The sequence below is a fragment of the Rhodotorula toruloides genome (genome assembly GCF_000320785.1).
Source record: "Rhodotorula toruloides NP11 unplaced genomic scaffold Scaffold2, whole genome shotgun sequence".
Lineage (NCBI taxonomy): Eukaryota > Fungi > Basidiomycota > Microbotryomycetes > Sporidiobolales > Sporidiobolaceae > Rhodotorula > Rhodotorula toruloides.
The window spans coordinates 975,873-985,509 of record NW_015622962.1 but is presented as its reverse complement, the minus strand read 5'-3'; the positions used below and the strand labels follow the sequence as shown (position 1 = coordinate 985,509).

Here is a 9,637-nt window from a genome sequence, read left to right as displayed (position 1 = left end):
GGGGGGGGGGGAGAGCGAGAATTTGGAGAGGAGGAACTCACATCGTAGGCAACCTTGAAATGCTCGAGCGCCTCGTCTCCCTCCAGGACCCAATCGGCCCAAGATTTCAGGCCGTAGGACATGCTGTCGACGGAGAACCGGAAAGTGGAAACGGTTATTAGCGGGAAGGGTCGAGGAGGAGAAGGGGGAGAGCGCGATCGCACCAGCCCAGAATGACCTGGAGAGCACCTGGCCTGGTCAGTGACCCTTCATGGAGGCGTGTAAGAAACAGTGCGCACCTTGGAGACCTTGAGGCCGCTGTTACCGAGTCGCACATACTCCGTCACCTTCTCCTCGAGTTTGGCAGCGGGCATAGCGTAGGGGTTGTCTGGGGTAAGGCTGACAGTGACTATAGCGCGCGGAACGAGAGCGAGCTGTTGGCGAGCTGCCTCGAGTGAAAGGAAGGAGTTCAAGAGGCGAAGTGGAGCAGCCGAAGAGGTCGGGTGGAGGTTGACCCGCCGACGCAACGTCAACAATGTCATTCTCCTTCGCATTTGTGCGTGCATGCCCTCGTATAGACCAGAACAAAGCTGACGAACCATTCGCAGGACATCGACGCGGCAGAACTCGACGACGAGCTCGACCTCCCCACCACCCTCGACCAGCTCACCCTCCGGGACGACGCAGGCCCGCCGACGGCTTCGACGAGTGCCGTACCTCACCGAGAGGTCCTTTTGGAGGAACTGGTGTGCTCAAATCCCTCATCGCTTGACGAGGCGAGGAGGTTGACCCGGATTCTTCTTTTTGGCGATCAGGTGTCGACACTCCCGCCGTTGCTCTCGTACACGCCCGTGACCATCCCACTGAGCGCCAATGGCTCTCAAACCGCACGCCATACCACCCTCTTCCGCCGCGACCTCTTTGACGCGCGGTTTCAGGTCCTGAACCAGGACGAGCACGATGAGGAGGATGAGGCGCCAAGCAAGGGCAAGGAGCGCGAGGAGGTGTTCGTGGACGAGTCTTCAGACCTCGTCAAGGGCGTCTACGAGGGCGGGCTGAAAACGTGGGAGTGCTCGCTCGACTTGGTCGACTGCCTCGACCAGCGAGGATATGCTATCGACCAGGACCTGAGCACGCCTCGTTTGCGCGGAAAGGGCATCCTCGAGGTGCGTTGCATGCCTAACAACTCGGTGCAGCTGCTGACCCGCCTTGTGCAGGTCGGATGCGGAACGGCTGTCCCGATTTGCGCTCTCTTCGCTCGCTTGCTGAACGAGATTGCCAAGAACCCGACTGAAACCGGCGCGCCTCGACCACCAAAGACGCGGATACACGTGCAGGATTACAACAAGCAGGGTGCGTGGTCTATCGATGCTGGATGAGAAGGACAACAAGCTGACTTAAACGAAACGAACTAGTCTTGAGCCTCATCACCCTTCCGAACATCCTCCTCACCTTCGCACAACACCTTGCCGCACCCACAACCGCACCCGACGCCGACGAGGAACCTCCCGCCGAGCCCGAAGCAGGCGGCCTCGAGGTCACGCCCGAATTCCTCGACTCGTTCGACGCGTTCCTCGAACAGGAGAACATCGACCTGCGGTTCTTTGATGGCGACTGGGCGGGAATGGACGACGCGGTGAAGAAGCAGGAGGAAGGCGGCTACGATCTTGTCTTGACGAGCGAGACGGTCTACTCGCTGTCGTCGCTCGAACCGCTGCTGAACCTCCTCGAAGCGGCGACTCGACGACCGGCATCCGCGGACACGTCGGAGTCGCTGTGCTTGGTGGCGTGCAAGCGGATCTACTTCGGTGTCGGAGGCGGCGAGCTCGAGTTCCGGCGAAGGGTCGAAGAGCGAGGCGGGCAGGTCGAGACGGTATGGGGCGAGGGCGAGGGAAAGGGCAAGACGAGCGGTGTAGGGCGGACAGTTTTGAGCGTCAAGTGGCGGCAATGAAGGTCGCTCAGGGGTGCGTGAACAGGATGAGATGGTCTTCGAACGTCGAGAGGACCGACTGGAGATGCTTGCGCGAGAGCTGGGCTCGGAAGCGGATCTCGTCGAGGTGGTGCCGACCGTTGAGCATGCGTATGATCCTGTGCCGCCCGAATCAGCACGAGATCTGCGCAAGGAAGAGAGGTGTGCGTACCGCTCAAACTTGTCGACGACAAACTTGTCCTTGTCCCGGCACATCTCGCTCAACCACCTGCTCTCCAGCATGGACGGCCGTCCCGGTTCGACGATGACAGTCGGCGTCAAGGCCGTCTCATCCGGCCTGTCCGAGTGCGACGAGTAAGTCGCGGTCGACAAGCCCTTGCTGCGGTGTCCCTGCTGGCTCCTCGGCGTCCTCGTCCGTCGCATCGACATTGTCGCGCTCTTCGCACTAGAAGAGAGAAGCCCCTCGCGAGGCGAGAGCGGGTCTGCCGCGCCGCTGACCACTGTCATGCCCCTCGCATCGTCAAAGTCTGGTCGGACGGACGACTGCCTCGCCGACCTGCCGCCGCCTCCGCCTGTACTGCTATGCCCGTCGCTCCGATTCGTGCCAAAGCTGTGGTCGCTAGCGGCGCTAGCGCTCGTACTCAGCATGCCGGCGTCATCCGGCCGGCTCGACGAGACCGACATCCCCTCCGTGCCGCTGACGCCGCTCTTGCCCGGACCCCAGTGCATCGACGTAGCGCGCTTGATCTCCTCCGAAGCGACGATGCGGACGTAGGTACGCTGCTTCTCGACCACTTCGTGCTGCAGGAGCCAGACGAGGGCGTTGAGGTAGGATGCGCGCTGTGCGGAGCGAACGATCGAGGCGAACGGCTCGGCGGGCGAGAGCTGAGAGAGGAGGACGGGAAGTGGCGGTAGGGCGGGAAAGGTGTCGCTGAAAGAGGCGACGAGAGAAGGGAGTCTGCGAGAGGCAGCGTCAGCGAGAGGCTTAGGAAGACTGAAGATCTAGTCGCACCGCTTCACCTCGAACTCGGCACTGACGGCGTACGCCCCTTTGAGCGAGACGAGGTCGACGACGCGGGCCTTCTTCCAGTGCACGAGGTGGTCGACGATGTCTTCAAGCATGTGGTCCTCCGAGTACAAGTCGAGCAGAGTCTCGTAGTCGGCGAAGCTGAGGGTCGGACGACAGATGTCAAGGAAGCGCCATAGTAGCGAACCCTCTAGGACGTCTCGTTGCAGCAGTCGCACGTCCTCGAGGAGGAGAAGCGTCTGCCACGGCTCGAACTGGACTGGTGGGCGGCGTCGCATGGTCGAGAAGATCGGTGCTTGTCGAGTTCGAGGGAAGGCGTGACCGCTCGGAGAGACGCTGCGGTTCCGTCGCTCAGGCGAGTCCGAGTCTTCGCCCCTGTCGGGGAGGAGATACTCCTCGTGGTCTCGCAGGTCGACCTCGTCGTCTGCCGGCAGCTCGCCACGGAAGAGAACCTGGACTGGCAGAGGACCGAAGTGGACGGAAGCGAGCTTGTTCGCGCGGAGAGAGGTGTAGAGTTGACTGATGGCGCCTGCGAGGGAAGATCGGGCGGGAAGCGTCGCGAGGAACTCGTCCCATGGCGTGTCTGCGGGTCGAGCGTCGTCAACGACAAGAAAAGCAAAACGAAGACTCGGACGCACCCTTCTCGAGCGCCCCTTCACGCATCCGCCGCAGCTTGGCCGCCTCCTTCGTAAGCCATGTGTCCTTCTTCTCGAGGGCTTTGATGTTCGCCGTGACTGGCACGACAACGTCTTTGTAGTACCCCTCGAGGTGACTGCTCAGATGGCTGTCTGGCGGGGTGTCGATCACGCAGAGGAGATTAAACGAGACAAGGCGGCCGGCAGTTGCGAGCGAGTTGTGCGAGTGCTGAGACGAGGCGAGGGACGTTCCAGCGTGCAGCGTCGACGCCGAGGAGTGGCTGTGAGCGAGTGCGCCGGGTCGGCGAGGCGAAGGAGAATCGTCGCGCTCGGGAATGAGGAGAGCGCGAGCGTGAGGAGGGAGAGATGCTTCGCGGCTGGCTGGCGGTCCGACAGTCTGGTCGCGGTCGACTCGGCGCGCGTCGTCGTCTTCTTCTTCTGCAGCTCCTTCAGCCATACTGCCCTTCCGCGACAGCCTGCTCCGCCCTCGCTCGTCCTCGTCGTCCTCCGTGTCCGCTTCTCGCTTCTCCTGCTCGCCCGTTTCGTTCGCCGCTCCATCCAGCCTCTCCCTCGGTCCCTCATCGTCTCCTAGCCAGACCGGATGTCCCACGAAGGCGAGGTGGTCGACCACGAGTTCGAAAGGCTGATCGCACAACTCGCGACTGGGCGTGAGGAGCGAGGCGAGGACAGGGTCGGGGAAGCCGAGGTACTGCTTCGAGTCGGGTCCACGGTACTCGTCGTCGTCCGACTCGCTCGACTCGTCCGAACTCGAGCTCGACTCGTTGTAGTCCGGGTGAAGCGAGATCTTGCGCCGTCCGAGGTACAGCGGCTTGTGGGTCCGCGGGACAGCCTTGGGCACGCTCGGATAGCCGTACACGAGCTGTGCGCCTGCACTCGACTTGGCCACGAGCAGCAGCGCGAGCAGCGACGCCATCGCCCTCGTCAAACCCCCACCTCCTCTCCTTGCCCCCCTCCCCTTCACTCGTCGCTGACTTGGCTTGCACTCAGCACGAGCATTGCTATCTAGGCTCTGTGAATTGGCCATGCCCGCGGAACAGGTGCTCGTCGTCGGGGCTGGTCCGCTTCTCCTCCTCCCTACCGACCTGGCCTCGCTGATCTTGACTCATGGACTTTGCCCTCTATAAAGGCGTGATTGGTCTCTCCACGGGAATCAGGCTGTTAGAGGCTGGCTACGAGGTGGACATTGTTGCCCGGGACTGGCCTGATGACCCAAAGACGATCGACTTCACCTCTCCTTGGGCTGTATGCGCATGACTCCCTCGTTCTTCCAAACTTTCGCCGACTCACCTCTCCCTGATCAGGGCGCGCACCATGTCGCATACGGAACGGGCGCCGACATGCGGCTTCACGAGCTGGAGCGGACGACTTTCGCCGCGATGAGCGACATGATGCGCAAGGATCCGTCGGTGCCGCTTCACTTTGCGTCGCAAGTCGAGTACCGAGAACAGGTGCGCCGTGCCTACTGTCTCTGGACGCCGGGAGAAGGAGCTGACGAGGATTTTCACCTGCAGCCACGACCGACAGGCAAGGACGACGAGCTGAGCCAGCTAGGCCTGATATCGCGCTACTACCCCGACGTGCGTCGTCAGCATTCCCGCCACACCCTTTCGAAGCTGACTCGTTGTCGCTCAGTTCCGCTGGCTCGAACCGCACGAACTGCCCGACGGCGTTTCGTACGGCGCCGCCTTTACCCACATCCTGATTGAGACGCCAGCATACCTGCCCTACCTTCTTCGACGCTACAAGTCTCTCGGCGGCCGAACACGCCGCTGCAGATCGCTCAGATCACTCTCAGACGCCCTCGCCGTCCACCCTGCACTCGCCCGCGCCAAACTCCTGGTCAATTGCACCGGCCTAGGCGCTCGGACACTCGTGCCCGATCCTGCTGTCTACCCGACTCGCGGCCAACTCGTCATTGTCCGCGCGCCGTGGATCAAGCAAGGTTACATGCGGAGCGGGCCAGCGCGGGAAGAGAGGCCTGCGACGTATACCTACATCATCCCGCGGGTTGAGAGCGGGACAGTGGTACTCGGTGGGAGTGCAGAGAAGAACAACTGGTGAGTCCGCCACACCTCTTTAAGAGACCTGTTCTGACCGTTTCGCGCGCAGGGATCCGACGCCCGGTCCCGAGCTGGCCAAGGACATCAAGACTCGCTGCCTCGCGCTGTGTCCAGATCTTCTACCGCCTGACAAGCGAGGCGGAATAATAGACGACCTCGACGTCGTCGAAGACGCGGTCGGCTTGCGTCCAACGAGGGACGGAGGAATTCGTCTCGAGCTCGACAGCCTCGAAACTTCGCAAGGCAGACAGCTTCCCGTCGTGCACAATTACGGATACGGAGGGTACGGCTATCAGACATCCTGGGGAAGTTCGGACGCAGCGGTTGAACTGGTTCGACAGGCGTTGAGCGGGACGAGCAAGCTGTAGACTCGCGCAACTTGCATCGCAGGCTTTCTCGGCCATCTCGCACAGGGTCATAGATCTGCAGTGTTGTACGCAAGCCGTAGCAACGTCTCTTTAACTATTCCATTGCTCGACGACACCCCCACCTGCGCACCTGCTCGCTTCCACCGCTTCCCATCACTCGCAGCAATGAGCTCGCCCAGCTATGTGCCGTACACGCCAAAGCGGCACGCTACGAACAACTCGATCACGTCCATCCACCAGCTAGGCAGCTTGTCGACCCCTCCTCATCACGGCCCCTCACCGCTCGGAGGACCTGCCTCGTCCTCACGCACTGCGAGCGGGCTTGTTCGACCTGCCGCAGCAAATGCAGAGAGTTCGTCGTCACTGCTGAAGGCGCCGCAACCCTCGCGACCCGCTTTACCGGCCCAGTTCAGCGGGCTGTCGACGGTCAGCGTCGCATCGAGCGGGACAGGCGAGGGCTCCGCGGGACCATCTGGCGCGAGCAGAGGGCAATCACAGGCGGGACGGCAGGCGTACGACGTGCGGCAGGCGAGGTCGCCGCCTCCAGCTCCCTCGAACCGCCCTACCCCACCTCCTTCGACCTTTCCCTTTGCCTCTGTCCCGCCAGGCCAATCCCCTTTTCCTCCCGGCACGCCCGACCGCTCTTGGTCTCCTGAGAAATCATCCAGCAGTCCCGCACCTTACGCGAATGGCACGAGACAGCCGCAGCGAGGCAAGATGCCGTACCAGGCGGGTTTTCAGCCTCACGGTGTCCGGCGGGACAGGAGCGACGAGTTCTTTCAGCAGAGGAAGAGGTGTAGTGAGGCGAGGAAGCTGGACGAGGGCAGGCTCGAGCGGCGGCTGGAGAAGGTGCGCTTCTTTCGCCCGTACTTCTTTTCGCCGTGTCGCTGATATCCTCTCTGCAGCTGGTCGCGTTACACTTTCCTTCGCCCGGTACCGAGATCAAGGAGCCGACCCCGAAGGACTCGACGCTCACGACAATCACCTCCCTGCGGGATACTCTGCGGAATCGAACGGCGAAAGAGCTTTGGCGGAGCGTCGCAGGCAATGTCGACGTTGATATCGAGCGAGGTGCGTCGTCGCGTTAGCGTGCTCTACACGTGCGCATGCTAACGACTCTACTTTGCGGTAGCGGAACAAGCGATCGTGAAATGGCAGGACGACAAGGACGCGGTCCGCTGCCCCATCTGCACGTAAGACCGCCAGTCTCTCTCTTCGGTGACTCACGCACTGACTCCTTCATCACACAGCGCTGCCTTCGGGGTTCGAACACGACGGCATCACTGCCGACTCTGCGGCCGCGTCGTCTGCTTCCTCCCGCCGACTCCAATCTCTCAATTCCCCGAACCCGCCCTCCTCGAAACAACCGCCGACAGACCTCCCTCTCCTCCCAAACCAGTCCGACGCGAACGATGCTCGACGTTCTTCACCTACGAATACCAGCGACTCGGCGACGGTTCGAGCGGGGAGAAAAAGCCTTACGGAGTCGTGGTGGAGGTTCCGCCTGTCGAGCAGGACTTGTCGCTTGATGCGGCGATTGGAGTGGGTGCGACGCAGCAGAAGAAGGAGGAGGACAGGCGGAAGAAGGTCCGGGTGTGCAGGGATTGCCTCAACACGGCTCTGTGAGTCCTTCTCCTCCTCTCGACAAAGGTAAGCGTGTTCACCGAGACCGTCTTCGCAGCCGTCTACAGATGAAAGTCCTCCCCATCCGCACCCCGACCTGGCTCAAACTCTACGAAGTCCTCGTCGAGCTCGAACACGAAATCAACGCCACCCTCCCCTCCTTCCAAGAACTCGTCGTCCTCCTCTCCAACCCTTCCGCCGCATCTCAGTCCGCCCACCCGCCTTCCGCAAACCATGCCAAAACGCTTCGGAAACGGCTTTTGACGGATTTGGCGAGCTACGATACCGTCTCCAAGCGGATTAGGGATTTGCCGCTCCCGCCGGATGCGGTGCCAGGTGGGTCGCAGGACCGCCTACAACGGGCATTGGCGAATCGAGGTGCGGCGTTCCTGTCGGAGAAACTTGGGCTGTTGAGGAGTTTGGGCAACGTCGAGGAGTTAGGCGGCGGCGGTGGGGGAAAGGGCAAGGGGAAGAAGAAGGACGGGAAGGGAGAGGGAGAGTATACGGTGAAGAGCTTGGCGAGCTTGTTGGAGAAGGAGGGGGTGGAGAAGGTGAATGAGAAGGTTGGGCCGGAGTTGGAGGCGATGGCGAAACTCAACGTCTTGCGCGAGTGCGTCCCCTACTTTCTCCCTCTCGATCTCTTGGGTGAAGCTGACGCAGCTCGGGGTCGATCAGACAAGAAGCGCTCGTCAAGTCGTATGTCGACGACGCCAACGCCCGCCGACAGTTCGAAGACGCCGCGGCTCTCCAAGCGAGTCTCGAGGAGTTGCGCGCCGAGATCGCGGCTGTTAGCGCGACGTTGCCGTAGACGCCGAGTCTCTCGGCCCGTTTCGGTCGGGAAGGAATAGATCGGTCGTTATGCGTTGCGTGATGAAAGGCTCGTAAATGAGTGAAAACAGAAAGCGCGAGAGAAACTAGAACTCGACCATCGACTCGAACGCGCTCGCCGGCAACGACTGCGTCTTGCCCCATCCTCTCCTCAGACCCGCCGTCCGCCTTTGCGCGGCCGCCCCTCTCGGCGCCGTTCCAAGCGGACCAGGCTGGTCCTCCCCCTCGTCCTCGACATCCGTAGGCGCCATCTCCTCGTCGTCCTGGCCCTCCGCCTCCTCTGTCGGCTCCTCCTCCTCGAAAGCCCGCTTCAAACGCTGCGTGACGGTCCTGGTCGTCGAATTCGACCCCTGCGACTCGTCCGCCTCCCCCTGCCGTCCTAGCAACCCAAACGACAAAGCCGTCTTGCTCGGCCCGAACGCCTCGTCCAAATTGAACCCGTCTCCGTCGGCTTCCTCACGCTCGACATCCATCCCGGGCGCTCCAAAGAACCCACTATCTTCTCCCTCTACTGCGCGGGCCGACGAACCATCCTGCGACCCCGTCTCCCACATGGGCCTCAACTCGTCCGCCCTCTTGACGCGCGGGACGGCGTAGACCGAGTCGAGGATCTCGCGGCTGGATTGCCAGGGTGCGGCAGTGGAGGAGGAGGGGGCGAAGGAGAGGTGTGGCTCGGTTCGGGAGGGGCCGAGCGGGCGCCGAGAAGGGAGGGATGGGGCGGAGAGTGAGGAGGAGGAGGTGGTCGAGTAGCCGAGGTTGACGCCTGCGTGCGCCTCTCGCGCGGGTCACTCATGTCATGCGCGTCGACGGGAGCGTACGACGCACCTGCGCGCCCCTTGAACGCGCTCAGCCTGATCTCCTCGGCCCACGGAGTGCGCGCCCGCTCCGCCATCGACCCCCTCAAGTCGTTTGGGTCGCGGCGACTTGGGACGTCGTCTGTGCGCGCATAGGTGGGTTTCTTGCTTGGGGAGGGGAGGTCGGCGGTGGCCATGGCTTGTGTGCGAGCGTGAACGAGAGCGAACGCGAGAGCAACGAGCAACGAGCGTCGCGTTGGTGCGCGGGCGAGGCGCGCTCGACTTTCGCTTCGAAAGGGTTCGCTAAGTTAGGAGGGTTAACTTAACTGACGTGGGCAATACAAAGTTGATTACAAAGTTGCGCTTGAACTT

General features: G+C 62.2%; 6 protein-coding genes across 6 annotated transcripts in view; 3 read left to right on the top strand and 3 right to left on the bottom strand.

The window, feature by feature from the left end:
* Nucleotides 1-353, bottom strand: part of RHTO_03075 (aryl-alcohol dehydrogenase) — a gene marked incomplete at both ends in the record, with an annotated part of 1,587 nt that extends 1,234 nt beyond the window's left edge. The window contains 3 exons of the mRNA XM_016416747.1: nucleotides 42-123; nucleotides 204-217; nucleotides 279-353. Of these exons, the coding sequence (XP_016276466.1) occupies nucleotides 42-123; nucleotides 204-217; nucleotides 279-353 (171 nt within the window). The remainder of the gene's footprint in view (nucleotides 1-41; nucleotides 124-203; nucleotides 218-278) is intronic.
* Nucleotides 354-514: 161 nt separating this feature from the next.
* RHTO_03074 (uncharacterized protein) lies at nucleotides 515-1,930 on the top strand (the record flags this gene model as incomplete). The annotated part of the gene is made up of 5 exons (XM_016416746.1): nucleotides 515-535; nucleotides 588-725; nucleotides 795-1,145; nucleotides 1,197-1,332; nucleotides 1,395-1,930. 5 exons carry the CDS (start codon nucleotides 515-517, stop codon nucleotides 1,928-1,930), a joined length of 1,182 nt encoding a protein of 393 aa, XP_016276465.1.
* A 7-nt stretch (nucleotides 1,931-1,937) lies between these two features.
* RHTO_03073 (nitrogen permease regulator 3) lies at nucleotides 1,938-4,505 on the bottom strand (the record flags this gene model as incomplete). Its single annotated transcript, XM_016416745.1, has 4 exons — nucleotides 1,938-2,067; nucleotides 2,121-2,867; nucleotides 2,922-3,519; nucleotides 3,575-4,505. The coding sequence occupies 4 exons, from the start codon at nucleotides 4,503-4,505 to the stop codon at nucleotides 1,938-1,940; spliced, it is 2,406 nt and encodes an 801-aa protein (XP_016276464.1).
* Nucleotides 4,506-4,614: 109 nt separating this feature from the next.
* Nucleotides 4,615-6,020, top strand: RHTO_03072 (D-amino-acid oxidase; the record flags this gene model as incomplete). The annotated part of the gene is made up of 6 exons (XM_016416744.1): nucleotides 4,615-4,648; nucleotides 4,719-4,834; nucleotides 4,894-5,040; nucleotides 5,104-5,169; nucleotides 5,225-5,649; nucleotides 5,702-6,020. 6 exons carry the CDS (start codon nucleotides 4,615-4,617, stop codon nucleotides 6,018-6,020), a joined length of 1,107 nt encoding a protein of 368 aa, XP_016276463.1.
* Nucleotides 6,021-6,185: 165 nt separating this feature from the next.
* On the top strand, nucleotides 6,186-8,451 carry RHTO_03071 (rabenosyn-5; the record flags this gene model as incomplete). The annotated part of the gene is made up of 6 exons (XM_016416743.1): nucleotides 6,186-6,869; nucleotides 6,926-7,091; nucleotides 7,153-7,213; nucleotides 7,271-7,642; nucleotides 7,702-8,253; nucleotides 8,319-8,451. 6 exons carry the CDS (start codon nucleotides 6,186-6,188, stop codon nucleotides 8,449-8,451), a joined length of 1,968 nt encoding a protein of 655 aa, XP_016276462.1.
* Nucleotides 8,452-8,557: 106 nt separating this feature from the next.
* On the bottom strand, nucleotides 8,558-9,462 carry RHTO_03070 (uncharacterized protein; the record flags this gene model as incomplete). The annotated part of the gene is made up of 2 exons (XM_016416742.1): nucleotides 8,558-9,234; nucleotides 9,297-9,462. The coding sequence occupies 2 exons, from the start codon at nucleotides 9,460-9,462 to the stop codon at nucleotides 8,558-8,560; spliced, it is 843 nt and encodes a 280-aa protein (XP_016276461.1).
* Nucleotides 9,463-9,637: the final 175 nt, after the last annotated feature.